General features: G+C 44.6%; 1 protein-coding gene across 6 annotated transcripts in view; it reads left to right on the top strand.

The window, feature by feature from the left end:
- cald1a (caldesmon 1a) overlaps positions 1-27500 on the top strand; it is a 64704-nt gene that overhangs the window by 29751 nt on the left and 7453 nt on the right. For 3 of the 6 annotated variants that reach the window (XM_048268460.1, XM_048268461.1, XM_048268462.1), the window contains exons 3-13: positions 6228-6371; positions 10375-10762; positions 11152-11418; positions 13279-13400; positions 14106-14385; positions 17888-18028; positions 21381-21424; positions 21838-21913; positions 22468-22605; positions 23902-23997; positions 26601-26669. In XM_048268460.1, the coding sequence (XP_048124417.1) occupies positions 6228-6371; positions 10375-10762; positions 11152-11418; positions 13279-13400; positions 14106-14385; positions 17888-18028; positions 21381-21424; positions 21838-21913; positions 22468-22605; positions 23902-23997; positions 26601-26669 (1765 nt within the window). Of the gene's footprint in view, positions 1-6227; positions 6372-10374; positions 10763-11151; positions 11419-13278; positions 13401-14105; positions 14386-17887; positions 18029-21380; positions 21425-21837; positions 21914-22467; positions 22606-23901; positions 23998-26600; positions 26670-27288; positions 27335-27500 lie in introns of all 6 variants that reach the window. The other 3 variants (XR_007196353.1, XM_048268463.1, XM_048268464.1) reach the window with 3 other exon arrangements.

The following is a 27500-nucleotide window of genomic DNA, read 5'->3' as shown; positions in this document are numbered from 1 at the left end:
TATGTCCATATAAGTAGTTATGTTGATGTTGACCCATTGCATACTCATGGAAACTTAGACACACACACACACACACACACACACACACACACACACATACACACACATACACACACACACTAGCAGTGCTGAGTTTGGATCTGCATCAGGTGATGAAAACTCTGACGAGCACCATCCCTCCAGTAGCCCAGCCAACATTCTATAGAGAGAGAGAGAGAGAGAGAGAGAGAAAGAGAGGGTGAGTTAAATAAAGAGAAAAGAGGGAAAAAAGTGAGCAAGGGAGGCAGACAACACCCTATAGAGAGAAAGAGAGAGAGAGCAAAAATAGAAAGAGAACGATGCAGAGAAAATTCTACACAGCAAAACCAAGAAAATAAAAGTTGAGAGAGAGAGAGTGAGAAATGTATGGAACAGTCTGTACATAAGAAATTACAGAGGGGGGTCTTGGACAAGATGACAGGAAAGTAAGATGACAGGAAAGTAAGAACAGCTATGGGCAACAGGGAGATAAAGTGAATACCGCAGCATGGTGCAGAAAGACAAGAGAAAGGGAAAAAGAGAGGGAGAGAGAGAGAGCAAGAGAGAGAGGTTTTCTCTCTGAGTCTTGCATACCATCAGACTCTAAACTGCTTAACTTCCAATCTGCCGTGCTGACAGTGGGTCGGTGAGGTGTACGGGGTGTATTCATCACAATGCTACCACACATAGCCACACACAACAAATTCTGAATTCAAAACCTACACCTAAAAATAAACATAGTCAAATATTATCATTTGAGATAAACATAACCTTCTTAGATCATTTCAGTGTTCAAAAGCACTTTTGAATGATTTTATGTAAACGTTATTGTTGTACCTAAACTACTGCTAAAATGGATGGTTAATGTCAGTGCCAGTAATACTATGACAGTGTTGAAGCTAGCTCAAAGCTAAAAGCTACACTGTCAGCCAATGGGATCAGAAGTGCCTTGGACTGGGGCAGAAATGGACATTTTTAGAAAGACTAAATATCAGCATGCCATATGTGGGAACTCGGCCCCGCGCAGCTCTCGCAGAGGCTAGGAAACCTCCCGAGCTCACTGGACATCTGGAACGGATGAGAGAACGGAGACTCTAAATGCACGCTTGACAGTGGGCTCTCTTGCGCAACCAAGCCAGAATGTGAGAATGTGTCTGTTTTTTTTTCCCCCCTTGGACAGCGTTTGAGTCTTTAGCCTCAGAGTGTGAAGGTTGGTCATCAAATTTGATGTGTTGGGACAATGTCTGCTTTTGTTTTTGTTTTTTGTTTTTTTATTTTTATGTGTCTTTTTTTTTTGCTCTTCAAATCCTAGGAAGTGGTTGTCATGGAGAGAAAGGTCAAAGGTCAAGCTGAGCCCATGACCTGCCACTTAGTTTGTGACACACACACAGACACACACACTCTCACACACTCACACATACACATACACACACACACCACACACACAAACAGACATACACACAGGGAACATTTCCCCAGTGATCTGTTCTCTCCCTGCCGAAGTCTATGCGTTTGAGTGGGTGTATGTATGTATTTATGTATGTGTGTGTGTGTGTGTGTGTGTGTGTGTGTATGTGTGTGTGTGTGTGTGTGTGTGTGTCTGAGTGATTTTCTACTTCGAGGCGGGTCAGTGACACTCCACACACACTGGAATGTTTTGACTGCTGTTTTTGCGTCTCAGCTGACTAAATATTCCAGTGGAATGTTCCGGGCCTCGATGACTGAGGCCACTCAGATGCATGCCTCTGATCCGTGTGATCTGTTCAGAATCCCATACAGAATTCCCACATTCAGTGAACAATTCCTGAATCAATCAGATCGGGTTGCTGCTGTTGCTATCATGCTATCACAGTAGACAGAAGCAGTCTGCTAAATGCCAGATGGTTTTCTTATACAGTAATAACTCAATGCATATATTCCTATATTGAGTCATTTCACTTTTTCTTATAATAACTCAATGCATATATTCCTATATTGAATCATTTCACTTTTCTTATAATAACTCAATGCATATATTTCTATATTGAATCATTTCACTTTTTCTTATAATAACTCAATGCATATATTCCTATATTGAATCATTTCACTTTTTCAGCTCTACTCCAACAATGTCTCTTGGTGTTTTAAGCCCCCAACGTCGTCTTCTGCATGGAAGGCACTAGGGTTAGGGTTAAGGTTAGGGTTAGGTGCCTTGAAGTCGACAGTCGCAACGCTGCCTTGAAGTCGACGGTGGGGGCTTAAACACCATCGAGCTCCAACAACCATGTGCAGGGTATACATTGCACATAGACACATACGTGCAGTAAGTTTACAGTTTTTGAGTTTACAGTTCACACATGCCCTATACATGCATACATGCATATATACTGTACAGACACACAGACACATACATGCACACACACCCAGACAAAGAGATAAACACACACATACACCCACTAACACATACTTGTACAGTATCCATACGACTACTGCAATGCATTCTCAAATAGACACACACACTTACACACACACACACACACACACACACACACACACACACACACACACACACACACACACACACACACACACACACCACACACAAGTCTGCTCTGGATCCCACGAGATTTCAGGAAGAGTGCAGGAAATAACACCCAGTCTCAGTGAATGGGCTGTTCCAAACACTCACCCTGCTCCATAAATGTTGGCCTTCACACACACTCAGAAAACTCACACACTTTTACTTTGTCACACACACACACACACACACACACACACACACACACACATGCTGGACAAACAGCCATTCTACAGCAGTTTGGCTTTGAATTCAGATTGGAAAATACAGATTCTTCATTGCAGTGATATCATGATGGTCATGGGTGGGTTGCATATGTGACTGTATAAATGTGTGTGTCTGTGTGTGCATGTGTTAGTGTGTGTGTGTGTGTGTGTGTGTGTGTGTGTGAGTGTGTGTGTGTGTGTTATAAGTGTGTGTGTGTGAGTGTGTTATTAGTGTGTGTGTGTGTGCTTTATAAATGTGTGTGTTGTGTGTGCTCTTGATGATGGAGGAGAGGAGGTGACTGGAAGGGGGCGAGCGTGGGAATGAGGCAGCCTTTTGGCAGATCTCTCTCTCTCTACATGTCTCTCTCTCTCTCTCTCTCTCTCTCTCTCTCTCTCTCTCTCTCTCTACATCGCTCTCTTCATCTCTCTCAATTTCTCTGTGTCACCCCCCTCAATCCCTCCATCTCTCTCTCCACTCTTGCTTCCCCCTCCTTCTCTCTCTCTTTCTTCCTCCCTTCCTCCCTCTCTCCCTCCCTTTCTCCCTCTTTCTCTCTCTCTCTCTCTGTCTCTCTCTATTCCCCTGAGTCTATCTCCCAACTGTTTTCTTGGACATTTCTGGGATATCTGGACAAAAGGAAAACATGTGCAGAGAAACTACAGTGCTGGTAGTTAAGACACGTTACAACACACACACACTCACACACACACACACACACACACACACATACACACACACACACACACACACACACACTCACACACGTTCATACCACAGAGTGATGGTTTGCAGGATAGCCTCTCATTGTTGGATGTTGGAAGAGAATGAAGGTCAGATTTGGGGGGACCATGTAAGGAAGGGGGACTGTGGACAGAGGGAGGGGCTTAAATACAAAATTAATTTAAATCTCTTTATCGAGTCGCCAACCCCACGCCCAATCCAAATCCAAATCCTCCGTGACAAATCGTTTTTTTTTCCCTTTCCTCTTTCTTTTTTACGAGTTCAATCAAACATGTGCCGCGTGCTTACTGCATGTGCTATAAAATCATTTGCTTATTGCGAGTCCGCGGAGCGTGACCCATATGGAAAACATATTTTGCTAACGTCTCATTCCGCTAGCCGCAGAGCACAGCAGGCAGGGCTAAGGCAGTCGGGAACTCGCGCTCTGACGACAGTCGATAGATCACGCAGAGGTCTTCATTGGATAGAGACAGATTGGAAAAGCCACATGAAGACTTTGTTGTGTCTGTGTGGGCATATGTGTGTATATATAGTGCATATACAGTAAGTCTGAGAGTGTTTCATGTGTTTGAGTGAGAGAAAGAAAGAGAGAAAGAGAGAGAGGGAGGGAGAGAAGAGAGAGTGAGAGAGGCTGCCTACGACCAGCACAGCTCCGACTAGAGAGAGAGAGAGAGAGATTTATTATTCATCATCATCTTAGCGGCTCTGCATAACTATGATTGCAGATGGGCTATTGAGCCATTTGTTCATTTAACCTCATGCCACATCAAATAAACACACAGGACACACACACACACACACACACTCACACACACACACACATGCTTTCACATACTGGGCCAGAACTGGGAATCAGAATTTCATTCTAGATGTGGCTTCTAGCTTTATCAGGTGTGAGGTCACCATGCATTAATGGACACATTGGAGCACCAGTGCCTCTGATATGGGGTCAACTCATGGGGTCAGCTCATGGGGTCAGCTCATGGGGTCACCAATATGGGGGTCAGCTCATGGGGTCACCAATATGGGGTCAGCTCCGAGCCAGCCAGCCAGAGCTAATGTCCAATCATCGGCCATTGGATTGTGCATAGAGCTAAGATTCCGACAGGGACAGAAGAGGATACATCTCATTGAACAGATGAATAAGAGAGAGAGAGAGAGAGAGAGAGAGAGATGGAAGGAAGGGCAGGGAAGGAAAGGAGAAAAGGAGTCTGAGGGAGAAAGATGGAAAGCAACTATCCAATCGGATCTGCGTTGTGTGTGTGGGACTGAGCTGCAGTAATTCCAGGGTGTGTGAACAAAAGAATGACAGAACAACAATGTCAGAGAAAGAAACAATTATGTTGAAAGAGAGAAGGAGAGATGGACTAAAAAGAGGGAGAGAATGTCAGGAATGTGGTTTGTGTGTGTGTGTGTGTGTGTGTGTGTGTGTGTGTGTCTGTGTGTGTGTGTGTGTGTGTGTGCGTTAGGCTGTGCTGTACTGATGTCAGGCTCCCTCAGGTTCAGTCTGGGCGTAGCAGTTCTGAAGCCCAGCACTGTGTTCAATTATTACAGCATTCCGCTGTGCTCCTCTCTCTAAGGGGACACACCACTGCTCACACACACACACACACACACACACACACACACACACACACACACACACACACACACACACACACACACACACAGACACTGCTCACACACACACACACACACACACAGATGTTCATTATGCACATGCAAAGATACCCTGTCACACCCAAATATTCATCACACACTCCCACATGCTGTATGCAGCACATACCCCCTTCACACACAAACATCACAGATGAATGCAAACAGGCAGCAGACACATACACACACACACACACACACACACACATGTTAGCTACGTATGCCACATGCAGTCATATCATACATATCATCCACATTCTTTTTAGTTTCTTTGTCTGTCTCACTTTATACATCTCACACACACACACACACACACACACACACACACACACACACACACAGACAAGTGGCCTCAGATGAAGTTTATTTTCATTGGCCTCAGATGAAGTTAATTTATGAAGCATGTCTGGTAGCCATCCTTACTGACTTATCATTCCCGAACATTATATTTCATCTGGAGTCTTCAAACTAGCTGTTAGAGGACACTATGAAGACATCTTCAGGGAGCCACATACACACACACACACACACACACACACACACACACACACATACACTCACACACTGACCATGTGTCTGAATTACCTAATTTCTGGAAATCACACCCATGGGTGCACAGATGGGCGCTAAAAGGGAAAACTAGCGTTGGTCACAAACTAGCAGACGGACTTGCGTCACACCTGGCACCGTGCACACACATATAAGCCCCACTATATCACCGACGACAACGTCGTCTCGAGCCAAAAGCCATTTTCCTGTTTTGCTGTGCGCGGCCAAGTCCCATCTCCAGAAGGCAGCTCCAGCACCAGAGACGGGTAAGGAGAGGTGGCAGGAGATCCTACCCAGGACATGCAGACCGCTCTTGGGTGTGCACTGCCAAGAGGAGCCTGGATCAGTTCACTCATAATAACCACAGATAGGATACACTAAGTAGACAGGCGTGTGTACACACAGCGATGGATTACAGTGGCATTTTTATCAGCTGTTAGTGATCACTCAAGCACTGTTTTTATGTGTGTGTGTGTGTGTGTGTGTGTGTGTGTGTGTGTAGGTTTAGCAATGTGAGGAATGATGATGATGATGAGGAGGCTGCACGTGAGAGAAGGCGAAGAGCTCGCCAGGAGAGACTCCGTGGCAAAGAGATGGATGAGAACTCCAGCACACCCGACACTACGGGCATGAACAACAGTCATAGGTAACACACACACACACCAATATAGAAGCACTCACACACATTTAAGCACAAACATACACATATGCACTGTTATGACCTAGGGGTAAGGCCACAACAAAATAGGGAGTCGAGAGGTTGGATCTTTAACTAAAATATGGATTTATTAACCAAATTATTCAAACAAACAGTGTGAGATGGGTCAAAATCAGTCATCATTAATGCATGGATGTTGTGTGCTTGCAATGTGTCTGAGTGCCATGTTGCATGCCCAATACCCAAAGTAAGAATGGCCCGTCTAAGGGGAGAGGCAGCAGCCCTTTGTAATGAATGAACCCCAGACTCAAATGCAGCAAGCAAGTTAATTTAATAAAGTTCAGGTAGCAGGTCACAAGTCCAATAAACAATCCAAGGGAGAATCCAAAGAGTAATCCAAGGTCAGGCAAACAGGTCAAAAACGAGAGTTCAGAATCAACCAGTAGGCTATACAGGCTTAGTAGAGTCACAAACAACAATACCTCACGTTGGTGTGAGGTGCTCCAAGTGAATATAAAGGGTGAGGTTAATTAGTGATTAGTGCCAGGTGTAGCTAAAACTCTGGGGAAGCTGTGCAGGGCTGAAGTGGGCGTGTCTGTTGTGAACGTGCAGCCTGCACTGTCTCAGGTCTTACACCCTTCTAGCTGGAGACCTGCTCTCAGGTGCAGCTCATCAGCCCGTTAGATCTTGAGGCACCTGAAGACAATCAGACAAAACGAGTAGAGGACCTAGTGGCCCATCACATGCACACACACAAACACTCACACACATACACACACACATGCACCGTGTAATACATGGGACACAAGAAAAGGCCCCTTTGAATAAGGTGTGTGTGTGTGTGTGTGTTTGTCTTGATGTCTTGAGTTGTGTGTGTGTTTGTCTTGAGTTGTGTGTGCGTTTGCACGAGTTTGTGTGTCTGACTACGTGTCCAGCCAAGTTGTTTTCGTGTTTCGTGTGTGCATGCAATAGTGTGTGTGTGCTTGTACGTGTGTAGAACGATCCCTGGTCTCACCCTGTGTCCCCCCAGTGCACTTCACTTGTGCACTTTGTGAGCACGTGATTCGTTTTCTGAGTTTGCTATGTGTGTGTGTGTGTGTGTGTGTGTGTGTGTGTGTGTCTCTCTCTCTCTCTGTGTGTGTGTGTGTGTGTGTGTGTGTCTCTCTCTCTCTCTCTCTCTCTCTGTGTGTGTGTGTGTGTGTGTGTGTGTGTGTGTGCATCCCATATCTCCTACTCACCCCTTTCTCACTCCTCTTCCCTTTCCCATCATGCATTGCGGCGGGTAATAAATAACTTCCCCCTCGGGCGGTCAGAATGGAAGCGGTGGGCCGCCACTGACGTCTCACACACACTGGTCCGCTTTGTGTGTGTGGATGCTTTCAGTTGCAGAGGGCAACCCTTGACACACACACACACACACACACACACACACACACATGCCCATGCCTGCATACACACACACGGGGTTGCGGTCAGTTGCAGGGGCTCAGGGCTGTGCAGACACGGTGGAGTGCTATTGTGAAACGGTGCTGACGAAGTGTAAAAGTTTGCCAAACACTCGGTCAGACTACATTAACCTTGCTGTGGGTATGGCCTTTCAGTCACACGTCAACCAAGGGAGAGAGAGAGAGAGAGGTTGAAGGGAGAAGGAGTGAAGAAGATAAAAGTGAGAGATAGATAGTGTGAGATAGAGGACTAATTAAAGAGAGAGAGAATAGAGAATGAGATGGTGAGAGAAGAAAGAGAGTCAAAAGAGGTGTAGAATGGGAAAGTGAGGGATGAGGAAAGAGTGAATGAGGCTAAAAAAAGACAAAGAGAGAGAGCGAAGGAGTAAAAGCTGTGGAGACAGGGTTTTGTGGTCATCGTTGTCGTCATTATTGATATTTACCATATTGAAATGTCCCTTTGTGTGTGTTTGTCACCTCTGTGTATTGTTTCGTGTCCACTATGTACAATGTTACAGTCAGGCTGATGAAGCATTTCAAACAAAAACAATGCTTGAACGTTCTATTTGGGCCCCAATCTACTTCCTCTGCATTAAGATAACAAATGGAATGTTAAAAAGGAAGTCTTGTGGGGCCAACTATGATGCTGATAATGGAACTCTCTTGAAAGGGTCTATATTTCAATATGAGAGGGTGACTGACCTCACTGCTTGTGTTTGTGGTGGTCTTGTATTGGGAAGAAGGTCTTCAATGAGCGCTGTGTGTTTGTGAACTGAGCCCAAGGGTCAGAGGTCAAACTCCTACTGTCTGCTAGCATGAGGAGGTCAGACACAAGGGCTTTGTCCTGTTATGGAAGCATATGAGTAGCTTTATTCAAATGACAATGCAATCTGCAATATGCAATTCAAAACGACATTACATTATGCAACTGACAATTCATTATGCAATTTAATATTGCAATTTGCAATAATATCCAACAAATTGTATTTTAATCTGCAAAGTGACAATGAAATCCTAAAATCAATTCCAATAATTTTGGTTAAAAAATAGAATAAACATGGATTGAATTGCATTCCATTTTGCCATGGTACTTCAGTCTCAAAATTCAAATGGCAGATTGCATTCTCATTGCAGATTACATTCTCATTTGAATAAAGCTACTCATATGCTTCCATATCCTGTGGTTCATCCACACCACACTGTATACAAACATCTGCCAATATGTCTGTAATCGTTTTTATTTCATCATTTGTTTATTCGTGGTTTGCAAAATGTCAATGGTCCACGATGGTTCAAAATCTTTCTTCTTCCTTTCCTTCCAATCTCTTTGTGTTTTTGTCAATCTTCCTGTTTTTTCCTAATTCTTATTAATTACAGCTAGGGAAATAAATGTTGAATGTGTCAAAAAAATCTTCAGTAAGCATATTTCCACTGACTGAGGCTATTCACATGAAATTTCACATTAGTATAAACTCAGGAAATCCACACATATAAAGAAATCTAAACATTAAAGTCCATAAATAAAGTTATGTGTATGTATGTGTAATAAAAATAAATAGGAAAAAAAGATTGAACACCAAGGCAAGGAAAGGCAAGGAACCAGCTGAAATCTGTAAGTAGTTAGAATGTAATTATACTTCCTATCTGTGTAAATTAATATCAGCTGGGTTTATACATATTGATGGGCTATTAAAAAGGTTTTACATTACCAAGGTGTCACACAAGAAACATCTCATGATGGGTAAAAGCAAAGAGCTCTCCCAAGATCTTTTGCAACTTTATTGTTGCCAAACATATCAATGGAACTGATTACAGATGGATTTCAAAACTTCAGAATCTTCCAGTAAGCCACATTGGGGCCATTAACTGAAAGTGGAAAGAACATCACTGCAACACCATCATACTACACACCATGTTTGGGGGAGAAATGGCACTGCACACCCCCCTAAATATACTATATCAACAGTGAAGTTTGGAGGTCGAGGCATCATGGTGTGGGGCTGTTTTTCATCTCATGGTACTGGCAGAATCTTCCAGATTTAAAGGCTATCTGTTTAGAAGAATGGGCCAAACTGAATACTGTGACTGATTAGTTCTTCAATGAAATCTGTCATTGCAAACAAAGACTTTTCCACAAAGTATTTAATACATTTTTCCTGTGCCAATCCACTTTATTACACATTACTCTACTTACAGACTTTAATGTTTGACTTACAGACTTTAATGACTTTAATGATTTTTTATATGAGTGGATTTCCTGAGGTAATACTAATTAACTGACTGTTACTAATTAACTTACTGTTACTAATTAACTTACTGAAAAAATGTTGATGCGTTCAATACTTATTTCCCCCACTGTATGTATATCCTCTCTCTCTCTCTCTCTCTCTCTCTCTCTCTCTCTCTCTCTCTCTCTCTCATAGTCATCGTTGCCAAAGCTACAAGTTTGAAACAACATAGAGTATATCTTTGATGTTAAAACCTCTCCCTGATTCTTTTTTTTCCCTGACCCCACCTCTCTCTCTCTCTCTCTCTATCTCCCTCAGTGTGTTAGAGGTGAGCTCCTCAGTGAGCGTGAGTGGAGGAGGAGGTGGTGGAGGAGGTGAGGATGAGGAGCAGGCTCTGCTGGACCGCCTGGCCAAGCGGGAGGAGCGCCGTCTTCGCCGTCTCAAGGAGGCGCAGGAGCGCCAGACCGACGTCACAGAGACCACCGTCACCACCGACAACAGCGCAGAGGAGCGGGCATCCTTCCGCCGTGGCCGCTCCTACGAACCAGAGCCCGAGCCGGAAGAGCCCAAACAGGAGGAGAAAGAGGAGGAGGAGGAGGTTGTGGAGCAGGAGGAGGAGGAGCCGGCCAACCAGGCAGAGGAGGAAGAGAGGGAGGAGGAGGTGCAGAGAGAGGTGGAGAAACCCAGAAGATCATACAGACACCAGGTGAAACTCAGTCACACATCAAATACAGTTTATGACAATGCATTTGACCCAAGCCAGACTATAACATACACTATGTACGGTGCATAAAACATTATGCATATAATGGTGTATCGTACATCTTCTGTATATATTGTTCACAGGCCTGTATGTTAATTTGTTTTCAATATGTACATACAGGGCTAATCAATCATTCATCTTCTAACCTTTCTTTCAAACCATTTTTCAGCTGAGCTCACTAAACAGCATTTTACCGGATAGTCAGGTAGCTAGCTCTAGTGCTCAGTCAGAGGGTTTGGGATTTCATTAGATAATAAGCCAGATTTGAACCAGATTTGATTCAGATTCCATCCAAACTTGATTCAGATTTGATCCAAACTGACTATGTATAGGAGGAAACTGAGAAGCCAGCATTGCCATCAGAGGAGAAATCAGGTGAGGGAGGAGTCTCGGCCACACCCGATGCCGAGGGGGAGGGACTAGCTGACACGCCCGGTGGGGCGGAGGAAGGGGAAGCCTTAGCCCCGCCCTCTGAGGTAGATGCTCCGGAACCTTCTGTTGCCCAAAATGGGGTAGCAGAACACATGACTGAGATGGAGGAGGGGAACGATGAGGAAGAGATTCCTGAAGGCGATGATGATGATAATAATGAGGGTTTGGTAAGACTGTGTCTGAGTGTGATGGTTTCAAACACACTTGCATGCTCTCTCTCACACACACACACACACACACAGAGTAGCATGCAGTCAAAGGTCTGAACCACTGAATTCTGGTGCTGTTTTTGAGGTTAATTACACTGAATTCAAATTTGGAGAAACTTCAAATTCAACTTTGGAAAACTACATCAGAGTTTAGCCTTTTAGATTAATTCTGTTTAATTGAAAAAGTTTTTAGTCGCTGAATTGTCCACCTGTCAGTCTACATACTGCTGGTGGTCCTGCATGTTTTGTCCAAATTGTTTACGGTATCAGAACAGTGGTAACACAAGACTCTTGTCATGCTATGGACTCATCGAGAACGCTCTGGTTTCCCAGACTCCTCGGTGTGTGTGTGTGTTTGTACTTGTGTGTGGTCACAGCGTGCCCTCTTGGAGCCTGAGCTGGAGTTCACCCGCGTGGTCACAGTGTGTGTGTGTGTGTGTGTCATGTCCCACGGAGTGTGTTCACGGAGACACGGTCGCCGTGCATGGCGGCAGTGTTTATGCACCACAGGAAACGTGTGTGGTGTGTGTGAAGTGGCGGTGTGTGTTTAAGCGGACGCGGTGTGACGTGACACAGGACCACGTGCGGCGTGGTCTATGTGCGCTCGGCGAAGCACACAGTTACATTGTTTCTACACCACAGGTCTGATATGAGGCACTCACCACCAGAGCACTACTGAGCAACCACAGAACTGCACAACTTCAAGTTTACACCCAGATTTATAATGGTTTATTTTTACAACCTCTGACAGAAAATCTGCATTTGAAGTAACCATTATTATGACAAATACACCTTGCATTTTAAATTCCATTTAATACATTAAAACTCCCTTTTATGGGATTAACAAAGCTTTTGTCTGTACCCCTTATCCAGTACCAATGAGGACACAGTTTTTGTCCCTGTAATAAAAGGGAAGTGAATCTGGCCTGAAGTGTGTGATTTTCTCTCCCTGCCTCCCAAGAGGTCTGCTCTCCCATTACCGAGCCATTAACTAACATTAGTGCTGAACCACTGAATTGGAACCAACCTGAGCCATAAGTAACAGCGAAATGGTTCCCAGTCCACCCAGGTGTTAATTATTCAGTGATCAGTACTTATAGTTTAGTGATGTATTAGCGGAAGTAATGCTAGAGACAAAGGAAGGAGCGGTAATGGAGAGCTTTGAATCTTTAGGCTTCTTTACTTTCTATATAGTTCACTCTTCTTCTGTCAGCCCTGCTGTTTGAGTTGGGATATGGAATGTTGATTAACACTTTACTTAAACTCTTTATCGTGATACTAACTTTCTGTCATAAACATGCCATTTCAGATGCCATATAGCATCGTGCATTTTCATGACAGATGATCGTCCAGCCCAGACAGTGTTATATCACCATTGTAATTTACTGTCATGGCAGCTAGAAGAATGATTCATATTGTGACAGGTCATAAGCTGTAAGTGATATAGGCAGTTAAGTCATGACATGATAACGTCACATGTGTTTCCAACTAATGACAGCATATGCCTGTCATGATAGCATCTGATATGACATTTGTTTATTATGACAGTGTTATGCCAGTTTTGTGACAGAGAGCTTAGGTGAGGTGTTAATTATGTTCAAGTCTTTCTTTCTGACTGAATATCTCTTTAGAGATTTCCCAGTCATCTTACTCGTTAAAACTCTCCTTGTAAAACTCGGTAAAACTCTGCTTGTAAAAAACGAGATTGGTTGTGGTTGCAGGTTTTCTTCCAGATGTGTAAGAAAAGTGTTGACTTGGCTTGCACGCCATGTTGTGACCCGTGTTAATTCTTTGACCCCCCTGTGGCTGCTGCGCCAGGTGAGCCAAGAGGATGAGGATGTGGGGAGGAAGAAGGAGTCGGCCTCTTGGGCCAAACAGCAGAATGGTGGTCTCCATGACGACAGCTCCACCAGGCACAAGAAGCCAGAGAGAACCACAAGGTGCGATGCTTACACACACACACACAGATGCACACCCACACGCACCCACACACACACAGACACGCACACACACACACACACACACACACACACACACACACACACACACACACACACACACACATATACACAAAGCATGCACATATAGGCATACCTATCATCAGACAGACATTATGTTGAGTTTGAAGTGCTGTAATTTCTTTAAGGTCAATAAGATATGAAGTTGGAGAGCTTTTGTTTTTTTATTTGTGGCCAGTGTGTGTGTGTGTGTGTGTCTGTCTGTCTATCTGCATGTGTGTATGTGTCTGAGTCTTTCTAGGTCAGTGTGTGTTTAGCTGTGTGTGTGCCCAGGAGTTGATCTGTGATGGCCGAACTTTGTCATTCAAGCTACCTCAGGAGACACGATTAGGTGCAACCTAATACGCGGTCACCTTAGACGAGGGAGCGTTGACTGTTTCCTGGTGTGTGTGGGGGTGCGTTTTTGTGTGTCTGTGACTGTGAGTGTCGCTCCTCCATTGTGTCTGAATGAGTTACTAAGAGTAAGTGCTTCTGCATGCACTGGAGTACCTATGGACTTACCGTGAAAATCTGCAACTAGATAACTCTTCTTTTGTGTGTTCTGCCTGTGTGTGTGTGTGTGTGTGTGTGTGTGTGTGTGTGTGTGTGTGTGTGTGTGTGTGTGTGTGTGTGTGTGTGTGTGTCCAGCCGTGGCAGCCTGCGCTCGCCCGAGGCTCCACCCGCGTCGGCGGCGTCTGCCGAGGAGGAGGACGAGGCGCGCCTGGAGGCCGAGCGCAAGCTGGAGGAGCTGCGTCGGCGGCGCGACGAGACGGAGAGCGAGGAGTTTGAGCGCATGAGGCAGAAGCAGGTGGAGGCCGAGGTGGAGCTGGAGGAGCTCAAGCGCAAGCGGGAGGAGCGCCGCAAGGTGCTGGAGGAGGAGGAGCAGCAACGCAAGCTGGAGGAGGAGGAGCGCAAGGCCCGCGAGGAGGTGCACACACACACACACACACACACACACACACACCAGACCACAAACATCTATCCCAACTATCTCTACGCACACTTAAGCCCACCACACACGGATTGCTGTGTGCTTGCTGTGTGCGTTGCACCATTCACTTAGATTCTACACAACGACACAATAGATTCTATTCTATTTTGCCGATGCCATAAAACGCTGCCGCGTCGCCGCCTGTGTGTGTAGGCCTTTAGCATGCACCTCTATCTCTTCCTCTTCCTCTAGCACCCTCTCCTCCTGCTACACTTTGACCAGCACTTATAATGTCGGCACTCTTATCCTCTAGTAATATAAATGCAGTAGTAATTCCTAGCTAAGGTCTCCTCTGCACTGTAGCTTGAATGCTATGTTTTTGTAAGTCCCTTTGGATAAAAGTGTCTCCTAAATGAATAAATGTAAGTTAGCATTTTATTTTAAAGCTAAAAGCCATTCAGTATATTTATGGCGGTAGGTAGTCTAGGGAAGGGAGGGGAAAGAGAAGTAGGAGAAGGCCTAGAACAGAGAAGATTAAAAAAAAGACATTTTTGATTTTCAAAAAATAAAATAAATATTTTATTTTAAAGCCAAGAAGACATTTGTAAAGTATATTTATGTTGGATGGTTGGATGGTTTTAAACACTTTATCATTCATGTAGTACAGTCAAGAGAGAGTGAAGCTTGAGAAGTAGAGGGCATGGAGCAGCCATGGGTACAGGGAACACACACATCTCCACAGATATTTCTGGTGTTGGTGTAAAGGCAAAAGCCATTTTAAGGGTAGATTTATGTTGTTATGTTATAGTTATGGTTGTGGTTACGCTTTTGTCCAACTATGTACTGTAGGTAGGTGTTTTTAAACAACAACTAATCCATGTGTGAAAGGGAAGTGAAGCATAGCAAGGAGTAGGGAAGAGAAGACAAAAATCAACACTCTCCTCAGTGCTGTTTAAAGCTTAAAGTTTAAGTTTTTAGTTTTAAGTTTAAAGCCAGATTTTATGTACATATTTGCCAATTGTAAGGTCCATTACATTCATTTGCAAGTCCAAGCAAGAGTAGGACAGCCAGGAAGTACGGGGTGGAAAAAGCACACCCACGGTGGTCTCCTCTCTCCTTTTCTGTCCAGTCTTGTCTAAAGTGGACCCTGCTATAGGTGGCATGGCCCAGGTTATCCTACCTGCATGGCAGAATGTTGTGTTTTGAGACATTCATGGTGTCATTTCTTATATATATACTGTATTTGCTTAGTAGACACTTTTATATATTATACACTATTATACAAAAAGCCCTCCAGTACAGATATACATTTCCATACATTCATAAACTTCAGCATGTCTGTTTCCTGGGTGTGGTGACCGTGATGGTTTTGTTAGCACGTCGCTCTATAGAGTTGAGCTGCAGGGACAGGGTGAAAGAAATGTCCAGTCGTTTTCCCTGCTCACTTGTCAGCCCATTCTTGTGTTGATATGGACACTACCGTAGTGGCCTGGACATTCCTGTCACACATTAGGCTATAGTGGTGGTAATGGGATACATAATGTAAACTTATCCAAACACATCTTTGGTAATGGAATATGAAATGCTGTGGTTTATATGATATAGATAATGAAACATAATATTATGACACTGCACTCCATATATCCCACATTTAATGTAGGAGCTCTTTTATGGGCGTATGCACATTCTTATCTCATGACCTGGAGAGGATAAACAAATAACTCCCTCACTGCTCTTTGGCCATATTGATGCTTTAGTGCGTGTTATGTTTGGTTCACTTCGCAACAGATTTGCTACTTTTATCATGTTCCTTGAGAGACACACACACACACATGGACACACACACATGGACACACTCCATTCTATTTTTAATGCTTGTGTGTGCTGTCGTGCTTGATGGTGCGGCTAACATTTGGACAGCCCTGGGTCCATTCATCATGTAGTGTCTCGCCAGGGTCACGCTAGTCAGTGCTTTACATGGGCGGCCCGCGGCTATCAGTGCAGCGGTGGCGGCGGCGTTTGTTTTCGGTCCCACAGTCCCGTCCCAGTTATGACTCCAAGCCCAGTCGCCGTTACTCCCGTGATACGTCCCCATTTTTCTGTCTGTCTCTCACACACACACACACACACTGGCTGTAACATTGTGTGTTTGTGTTTTTTGTGTGTGTTTGTGTTTTTTTTGTGTGTGCGTATTTATGTGTGTGTGTGTGTGTTTGAGTTATCTTGTGTCATCTGTCTGTTTGTGTGTCTGTTTCTGTTTCTGTGTGTGTGTGTGCGTGTACGTGTTTATGTGTGTGTGTGACTGTGTGTGTGTGTGTGTGTGTGTGTGTGTGTGTGTGTGTGTGTGTGTGTGTGTGTGTGTGCGCACGTGTTTTCATATGTGGTTGTGTGCGTATGCATAATTACTAAACCCGATGGGGACCCCAAATCTAGCTCATTCCCCTGCACACGGTGCGGAGCTCCCTAGCCCTGTACCGAACCATGTTCTCGCATTGTGATGCAAATATGTGCCTTGTTGCTAATTAAAAGACAGAGTAAATAAAAAAGGGTGGTGTGTGTGTTTGGGGGGGGGGTAGAGTTATGGGGTTGACTAATTACAAATTACTGGCACACCACTAACGAGCAGAGGCCGTGCCAAGCAAGGGAGGTGGAGAGGCACGAAGCTGGATTTATAGGCTTCTGGTGGGGCTGGAATGTGGAGAACAGGCGTCTTTGGTGGAGGATGGAGGTGGGTGGGGGTGGATGAAACCGTAGAGGAGCTTGTTAAGGCAGACTGCTGTTGGAGAGCTGTGCTTATTTATTGGGGAGAAAGGCACTGATGGTTGTAGGATGTCTGATGAGTCGAAGGACTGTCGGGCTAGAGCAGTATGTAGGACAGACGAAGGCCAGAAACATGAATATGGGAACGAGGAAGGAGTGGGCCAAAGCACTTGGGACTGGGTGTTTGTGTGTGTGTGTGTATATATGTGTGTGTGTGTGTGTGTGTGTGTGTGTGTGTGTGTGTGTGTGAGTGTGTGTGAGTGTGAGAGAGAGAGAGACAGAAAGAGAGACACAGATGAAGAGCTAATGAGAGCGTTATGTGCTCCTTTACAACATGATGCAGTCCCAACACAGCACAGAAGAGAAGGGTCTGGTCCCACAGTCAGTCTGGATCTACTGTTTTGGTATATTTTCAGTATTCCAGTGTAATTCCAGGTGGTATTCCAGGTAGTGCAGGTGTGTGTCATCTAGATGAAAGTGTGTTTGGTTTTGGTGATGAAAGTGTGTTTCTGGTGATGAAAGTATATTGGTCAGTCATAGTGCAAGTGAGTGGTAATGTTAGTGTTTGTTATTCTCGGTCAAGTTCTGTCACAATTAAATTAGTTACATAATTATGATGAAAGAAAGTATTTTGGGAGTTTCTCGTGTGTTTGTTGGTCTTTGATAATAGTGTGTGACAGTGTAAGTGTGTTTGGTAGTTCTAATCGTTTTTGTTGATGTTATCCCCCCTTTTTCCCAGGAGGAGAAGAGGAAGATGAAGGAGGAGATTGAGCGGAGGAGAGCAGAGGCTGCCGAGAAGAGGCAGAAGGCCGAAGAGACGGACGAGGGAGAGGTCAAGGGCCCTTTCAAGTGCATCAGTCCCAGAGGCTCCTCCCTCAAGGTCAGACACGCAGGCAGTTGTCAATCTAAGAGGTTCACTATCACCATGACAACTTGTATCAACACTGTCACACTGACTTGTGTATGCCTTGTCATCTTAAGTGTATAGTATGTTGTTAGGGTGTGCCTATCTCACATGTAAATCAAAGACCAGAAGCTAGAGTTTCATTCTGACAAATTGTATTGTAACATTCTAGGACTTGTCGCCTATAGTATGACTATATACTGTATTAGAATATACATGTGAAGTATGCATATAGTTGGCATGCGTACATATAGACTCATGCTCACACAGATTTGTTTTTCTTGACATTGATGGCTTATTGCACTAAATGTATATGTTTCAAACCAGCATAAACTGTACATGGTATCTGTGGGTATGGGTGAGTGTGTAAATATGTGTGTTTTGGGAGGGATATGAGTATCAGTATACGTGTCTATGTATGTGTCTGTGTGTGTGTGTGTGTGTGTGTGTGTGTGTGTGTGTGTGTGTGTGTGTGTGTGTGTGTGTGTGTGTGTGTGTGTAGGGATATGAGTATCAGTATACGTGTCTATGTCTGTGTCTGTGTGTGTGTGTGTGTGTATGTGTGTGTGTGTGTGTGTGTGTGTGTGTGTGTGCTTGTGTGCGTGTGCGCGTGTATGTGTGTGTGTGTAGGGATATGAGTATCAGTATACGTGTCTATGTCTGTGTCTGTGTGTGTGTGTGTGTGTGTGTGTGTGTGTGTGTGTGTGTGTGTACGCGTGTGTGTGTGTGTGCATACGTGTCTTCTAACACTCACTTGCTTGCTACTAACGGCAGTTTCTCTCGCCCACTAACACCCCCTGCTGACCCGAGCTCACACTGGTGATGACCCCTCTCTACAGCTGTACTTTGTCATCATGTTTACTGTAGGTGGCGCTGTGCTCACTGCATGCTGTGTCCTCATTGCAGTCAGATAGTCAATGTGTGTGTGTGTGTGTCTGTGTGTGTGTGTGTGTGTGTGTGTGTGTGTGTGTGTGTGTGTGTGTGTGTGTGTGTGTGTGTGTGTGTGTGTGTGTGCGTTCAACACAGGTGATGACTCACTACTTTGGCACAGAGGAAGCTCAATAGGGCAAAGTCAGCCTAAACCAAATGAAGAGTTCATCTGCAAAAACAGATTTCTCCATTTTTATGAACTTTTATAAATCATGTTTTATTATTGTGCATTCCCGATAATATCAGTGTAACTGCAGTTGGGTTGTTTTCATTTAGTATCAATAAATTATTTGATTCTATTATAAACATGATTTATGGTCATAAAAATCTAATATGATATCTGTTTTTGCAAATCACCTTAATTTGTATGCAAGCTGTCTACCAGTGCACCTCAGCATAGCTACCCCATGTTTTATGCTGGTGTACTGGAGTCCACTTTACTTGAAGCCATTTACCATTTGCTCCATCTGTAGTATAAATAGACTTAAAATTCCTTCAGTCCTTATAGTCATACAATCAGAGCTACAGTATCTCCTTCCATGTTATGCAATGTCATGTATGAAGTGATGTCTAACACACCATTTCCTAACAGGACACGATGCGAGCAAACAATAGCGATAAAATCCGTTTAATTCCATGGTTTTCAATTGGAGTGTCCTGACTGCAAGTGGCGTGAGCAACACGATGCAACACAACGTTTTGAGAGAACTTTTGTCCGACGCCCCGTTTCCATTTTCTTTCTGTCGCTCGCTTTGCTCTGCTATTTTGAATGAGAAATATGACGCAATAGCAGGGCATATTTAACGGATTTAGTGTAGACATAACATTGACAGTGTGCTCGCGCTTGGATCCTGTGAGGACATGGTGTAAGATGGCGAAGTGGGTGACTGGCTTGGTCACTGGCAGTTGGCATACAAGCTGAATGAAGAAGGCTCTGTAGTCCCTCTGTGCCAAGCCTGGACGCTTGGCTCTGTGCGTTTGGCTTTGGAGTCTATGCCTTAGAGAGTGTTAAGATCAGTATTTGCTATTCTTTCCATCGCGTTGCACATTTCTGTCCATTTTCTTATCAAATAATGCTTGGCTGTTTGTTTGTCTATTGCTTTTTGTGTGTGTGTATGTGTGTGTGTGTGTGTGTGTGTGTGTGTGTGTGTGTGTGTGTGTGTGTGTGTGTGTTGTCTCTGCTATCTAAGAACACAGGAAATCATGGCAGACACATAACGTACCGAGCCAGCACTTTGTCCTCTTGCTTTGTGAGCTGGACAAAGCTGTCTTTCTCTCATCTGGCCTAAGTTGTGGGCTAAACCGCACTAGAGAGGCAAAATGGAGGGTGTGTTTGATGGAGGGTGTGTTTGTGGAATTGCTGTAACTTGGTGTGTGTAAGTGTATGTGTGTTTGTGTGTGTTTGTGTTTGTGTGTGTGTTTATGTGTGTGTTATGTTGTGTGTGTGTGTGTGTGTGTGGGGGTGCAGGAAAATGATTAGTTTAATAGGATTACTCGGGCCGCAATGTGAACGAGCCGACCTCAGACGCGCTTGAGAATGGGGAATTTCCTGTTCGGGGTATTTTAGGAACTCCAACCGTTCTGCTGCAGAGAAGGGAGAGTGAGAAGGAGAAAGGAAGAGGAGGATGAGACAATGAATGAGGGGGGGGAGAGAGAGAAAGAGAGAGAGAGGATAGGATGGGAGTGAAAGTGTTTGCAAAACAAAGATAGAAATGCGGAGATGGGGTTTTCCTGTTTCATCCACATACACTGGTGGTCTGCGTGTATGACTAAATTTTGGATATGGATTTGGTGTGTGTGTCTGTCTGTGTCTGTATGTCTGTGTGTCAAAGGGAATGCATATCTCAATACATTTAATGTATCCATATATACAGTATATCTTTAGGCATCCATATATATCTGTGTGTGTGTGTGTGTGTGTGTTTAAGAGCAGTGAAAGAATGCTCGTCTTCGTCTCTTAGCCTCGCTGTAGTATATCATAAACATAACCACTGCTTTCCCACACTGCAGGCCACACAGGCCGAACGGGGGTTACTTTTCCTGGACGTGTGACAGCGAGGAGGGTGTGTGTGTGTGCGTGTGTGTGTGTGTGTGTGTGTTTGTGCAGCAGAGGGGGGTGGGGGGATTGGAGGCAGTCCGTCACATAAGGCCCGAGAAAAAGCAGGTTCCAGAGCAGAAGAGGGTGATGTTTGTGTCTGCCAGTGTCTACAAGAGAAGAAAGGGAAGGGGAGGGGGGGTGTTGGAGTGGAGTGGATTTATGTTATGACTGGGGTCTCCGGATCTGTCTGTGTTTGTGTGTGTGTGTCTATAAGTGTGTGTGTGTGTGTGTGCCTATAAGTGTGTGTCAGTCTTATTTGGCCCTTGTGAAGTATGTCTGCTTTATGATTCACCCCTGCAGATTGGAGAGCGAGCTGAGTTTCTGAACAAGTCAGCACAGAAAAGGTGACATCTCTCTCTCTCTCTCTCTCTCTCTCTCCCTCCCTTCTTCCTCCCGTTCACCTTTTAACATGGCTATTATTTATCCCATGTAACCTAAGAGGCAGCCACTCTTTATCTTATCATAGCCAGCAGAGTGTTATTTGCACTTAAGATTAAAACTCTCTCTGGTGAAAAACATATGTGTACAGTAAGTCATATTCCCAGCCTACTGGTCTTAACAACACACAGCGTAGTGTTTGTATGTGTGTGTGTGTGTGTGTGTGTGTGTGTGTGTGTGTGTGTGTGTGTGTGTGTGTGTGTGTGTGTATAGCTGGTCACTGAACAAGTATGTGTAGCACAAATCCACCTCTGTGTCTCTGCTTCTCCCCCCTCTCGTGTGTGATGTTTCCACTTGGTCTGGCATGTCGTGTTTGCAGTACTGCGAAAGCGGCTCACACCCCAGTGGTGTCCAAGATTGACAACAGGCTGGAGCAGTACACCTCGGCAGCACAGGTGTGTGTGTGTGTGTGTGTGTGTGTGTGTGTGTGTGTGTGTGGGTGTGTGTGTGTGCGTGTGTGTGTGTGTGGTGTGTGTGTGTGTGTGGTGCGGTGTGTGTGTGTGTGTGTCAACTCAAAAATGTTTCAAAAACATGAACACAAACATACAGTATACAGTATTGAGAGGAACATGGACCTTTGAGGATTTCTTCTTCCATTCTCCATTGACCTCTTCCCCCTTCTCCTCTGCTCCACTACTCTCTTTCTCCCATCTCTCCTCTCCTTCTCCTCTCCTCCCCTCTTCCTCCTTCCATCTCCCTCCCTTTTTCTCCATTCTCCTTCCTCCTTCCTCCTTTCCTCCCTCTCCTCTCCTCCTCCTCTCCTCCTCCTCTCTCCTCCTCTCTCCTCCTCTCCTCCTCCTCTGTCCTGCTCTCCTCCTCCTCTTCTCTTCTCCTCTCCTCTCCTCTCCTCCCTCTCCTCCTCTCCTCTCCTTTCCTCCTCTCCTCCTCTCCTCCTCCTCTCCTCCTCTCCTCTCCTCCTCCTCTCCTCCTCCTCTGTCCTGCTCTCCAGTCTAACAGAGAGGCGCGCTCCCCTAGGCCCGGGGCCATTGACCTGCCCGTGGTGACCGATGGCATCCGCAACATTAAGAGCATGTGGGAGAAGGGCAATGTGTTCGGCTCCAACAGTGGAGCTGGAGCCACCAACAAGGTCAGGAGGCCAGCCACACACACACATACACACACAGACACACACAGACACACACAGACACACACATACACACACACACACATTCATGTATGGACGGACACACACACACACACACACACATTTAAAGCATGCACACAAATGTAAAGCCACACTCATGCATGTGCAAACATTCTTTCTTTCACACATACATAGAAAGAACACATGTACAGACATTCACACACATACTGTACACACACACACACACACAGACAAAACACACACACACAAACATAGTTACACCACAGGCACATTCACATCACACACATACATGCACACACATTCCCAAACCCCCACCCAAGCTGCCACACAAACACACACCCAAATGCACACGCAAATGCACCCACTCTCTGGTCCGTGGCCATATAAGGCCTGTTCTCTGTGTTACTCTGCCTCTCTCTCTCTCTCTCTTCCTGGGTAGCGACTGACCTTCCAGAGAGGCTGGGTGAGGCCCTCTCCTGCCAGTACCACAGCCGAGGGATTTCATGTGTGTGTGAGGAGAGGAGAGGGGGAGAGGAGAGGGGGAGAGAAGAGAGGAGTGGAGGAAAGGAAAGGAGAAAAGAGGGGGAGAGAGGCAAAAAGAGAGAACTTCTAAGTTCAAAAGGAAGCTAAAATAAAGGCTAACCAGATTAGTACCTCAATCCCAAAAAAATCCAAATCCCAACCGCCCCACACACACACACACACACACACCCACACACACACACACACACACACACACACACACACACACACACACACACACACACCACATACACATACACACAAAATGCAACAAATATCACTCAGCCTCAGTCAGTTTGTGTAGTCAGAAGTTCCGTGAGAAGAGGGAGAGAGGAACTTGGACAGAGTGAGAGCCTGGCCTGTCCAGTAGCACAACAGATGGACTAAACGTGAGCTGAAGAAAGGGGGGAGGAAAGGAATAGGGAGGGGAGGAGAGGGAGAAGAGAACAGAGGTCAGGAGGAGAAGAGGAAAGGAACGAGGCAGAAGAGCAGTCATTTGGTTTGTGTCACTATCTCTGAATCTCTCCCCTCCTCACACACACACACACACACACACACACACACACACACACACACACACACACACATACACACACACTTCCTGTTGAAGTAGGGGTGTGTCCAACCCTTCTGATACTCTACCTCATGTCCTGTGGCCTTTGACACAAAGAACATTGTGTGTGTGTGTGTGTCTGTCTGTCTGTCTGTGTGTGTGTGTGTCTCTATATGTGTGTGTGTGCGTGTGTGTTTTAACAGGATGCAGCTGGGATAAAGGTGGGTGTGGCCGGCCGCATCAACGACTGGTTGAACAAAACTCCTGAGTCAGTCAAAACTCCTGGAGGAAGGCCAGTGGTAAGTACCACACACATACACACAGGCGTGCACGCACGTACACACACACACACACACAAACACACATACACACACACACACACACACACACACACACACACACACACACACACACACACACGTCAACTCATCAACCTCCTGTACACACTCATTCGCACACATATAAATGGCTACAAGATAAGCTTGTAAATGTATTAACAGAAAGAAAACCATGTAATTGTACAGTATACCAAATCACTAGTTGGAACAATTAGTCCCTGTTAGAAAAGTAATAGTCAAAATTGATATGGCCAATCAGCAAAATCTTGCTTAGTGGGCAATCAGTGAAAACTGTGTGTTTGTGTGTGTGTGTGTGTGTGTGTGTGTGTGTGTGTGTGTGTGTGTGTGTGTGTGTGTGTGTGTGTGTAATCATGTAGTGTTTCCCCTTCCCCCTGGGTCTCTCTCTCCTCTTCTTCCACGTCCGTTTCACATTCCCAACCATTACTCCTTCTCTGTGGGGTTATATAAGAGCCACAACCTAACTCTAACTCAACTCTAACTCAGATAAAACTCTAACTCAACTCTAACTTAACTTAACTTAACTCAAACTCTAACTCTTACTCAACTCTCTCAACTCTCAAGCTGATGACACATGGAGCAACTTTTTCAGCTGGGGAATGTTCCTCACTGTTGTGGTTCTGATGTTCCTGGGAAATGTTCCTCACTGTTGTGGTTCTGGCATGTTCCCATTTATATTGGACAACAACTTATTTTCTGGAGAACTTTATTAATCAGTAACCAAATCGTCAGAATAAATGGAACTGGTTATGCGGTCGCCCAGGATATTGCTCAAAAACTTGCCCCATGTATCACCACTTCAACTCTAACTCAACTCAAACTCAACTCAACTGTAACTTAGGACGCACAAACAGTATCATTTGAGTCAATAGTTCTTATGACCACACCATACATGACATTCTGTCCAGTAAGTGATTTCTATGGTGCCTTATTAGCCTGTTAAAATTCATATTCAGATACATATTTATTTATATCCCAGCCTGGCTAACAAAAACAACACACACATCCTATTAAGTGTCTAATTCTATATTATATACTTAAAAGTTATTTTATATAGTTAAAAAGTTCATGGCAGTTGGCTTTATGTATGTTAATGCAAATGTACATAAATGTTCTGTACAGTCGCTTCAGAATGATCAAGCTCATGATAAATCAAACATGAAAGCATACATTACTCTGATATGGGTCAGCAGAATTCCCACATCCCACTGCTATCTGTCAGACAGTAACTCATGCCCTAAACTGCAGGAGAAATAGACAATAGTGTGTCATATGGGGAAACTGCAGTGTGAGTGCTTCATCTCATCAGCTGCTGCACCCTCTAGTGGTCAAACTAGATAGTGTTTTCATTTACTCGGATACAATTCTGAGCACAAATTATCAATCCCTTTCTCAGGATCTCTTCTTCCTCTGATTGTTTTCTTGTAGTGTGTTAAGTACCTGCAGCCTGCTCTGTTACCTGTGATTATTCATTTATTTTTTATATCTGTCTCCCAATCCCGTTGTGGTCGAAGTTATTCCAATACCTGTCTGCATTCTTTCTGGTTTCATTTTTCAACACTTGTATTCTTTCTCACTGGTTCTCTATTCTTCTGTTTAGTAATACCTATCCTCTCTCTAATATCCGTTTTTCTATCTATTTAATTCCCCCATCTGCCCTTGTGACCACCACCGCCAGGTGTTCTGTCTTTCTCCTCGTCCTCCTGGTCTGTCTCTGCCTTCCTCTCCCCTGGAGTCCTTCATACTCTCCTGTCCCTATCCTGTCCCTCTCCAGCCTCTGTCCTCCAGGTATGGACTACTGTTGAGGAGACTAAGAGAGGGTTGGCGTGTGTGTGTTTGTGTTTGTGTGTGTGTGTGTGTGTGAGAGAGAGAGAGAGAGAGAGAAAGAGAGAGAGATAGAGAGGGCGAGAGAAAGATTACATTTGGGTGTGAAATTGTGTGATTAATCTTATATTAAAGGTGCTCGAAGCGATGTTTCGCGGTTTCTAAGCTAAAACATTTTGTGTCACATACACAAACATCTCCTCACAATCCACTAGCTGCCTGTCCCCTGAATACACTGTAAAAAAACACAGTCTCTGTAGACAGCCAAGGCTCCAAAAACAGTAACAAAAACAGCCTGGTCAGGATGTTTGCTGTATGTGACAAAAATGTTTTAGCTTAGAAACCACGTAACATCACTTATTATAATATGTCTTATTAAGAAAAAAATGCTTAACACACTGGTAGCCAAATTTCATTTTTTTCTTGATAAGATGTTTTAATTTAATTTGATTTTCACTTATTTTAAGTCAAATTATTTTATGAGAAAGCACTAGGTACAGTAAGTCTCCTTATACTAAAATCAATACCAACTAGATTTTCTGACCTTAATATAGATTAATCACATTTGGTTAGAAAAGCAGTTTTGCAGTGCATATTTGTCTGTGACTGCAAGTGCATGCCTGTGTTGATAAAGATGCACAGGTTAGAATGGCTCTCACATGAACACACCATGCTGAAGTAACCAACACTAATTCTCTCCCCCATCCGTCTCTTCCCGACAGGACCTGAAGCCGGGAGACGTGACTGGCAAACGCAGTTTATGGGAAAACATAGGCTCCTCCCCGGCCAAGGTAACCACGGCATTCTGCTGAATCAAAGAACAACACTTCCGCACAGCTGTTAGCTTGACAGGTGCACAGGAGAGGACTCAAAGGTCATCGAACACTGAGCTAAGAAACTCCAGCACACTGTCTGTTTCACTCCCGATATTAAATTTATTAGAAACACAACGTTGTGTTTATAATAACTGAAACAGACAGCTTGCGCTAGTTCCTTAGCTCAACCACTTGATTCTGCTATTTTCATAAGCTTAACCAGCAGCATGTATCCAAGCTCTAATGTTTGCATCCATAACATTTCCCCTAAAACTTATAGCCCATAACTCATTGCCTAAAACAACTCTTACTTCACTTATGTCTCCATAAGTGTCTAGTTATTTAATTGGAGTGTCAACTTATTTCATTTTAGTGTCTGTGGCGTGATAAGGGCTAGCTGTCTTCTTCCCTCCCTGCCCCTAAAAGTTTGCTTTCATCGTAATGTTGGTTCTACATTGATGGAGTGTATGTCGTGAACGTTTCAGTTAATTGGAATGCGAGTGCTTGCCAAGACAGATGACATAACACTGGCGGGTTTCCTATCTCTCTCTCTCTCTCTCTCTCTCTCTCTCTCTCTCTCTCTCTCTCTCTGAAGACCTCTCTTAGATAGTTGTCTCCATATCTGGAAAGAGTCCGACGAGGTAAAGTCATTTTTCACCGCACGATGTCACGGCTGCTCTCGTTTTGCTTCCATCTTTTGTCTGTCTGCGTGCCTATCTCTAGAGGCCCACAATCCTTAACCATGATGTCACTCCCTTAGAGCTTGTAGCTTCATAGCACTTTGCTTTTTCGCCTGAGACCATCCAC

This window comes from Alosa alosa, chromosome 17, assembly GCF_017589495.1.
Source record: "Alosa alosa isolate M-15738 ecotype Scorff River chromosome 17, AALO_Geno_1.1, whole genome shotgun sequence".
In the NCBI taxonomy this organism is placed as follows: Eukaryota; Metazoa; Chordata; class Actinopteri; order Clupeiformes; family Clupeidae; genus Alosa; species Alosa alosa.
This window is presented reverse-complemented; position numbering and strand designations above follow the sequence as displayed.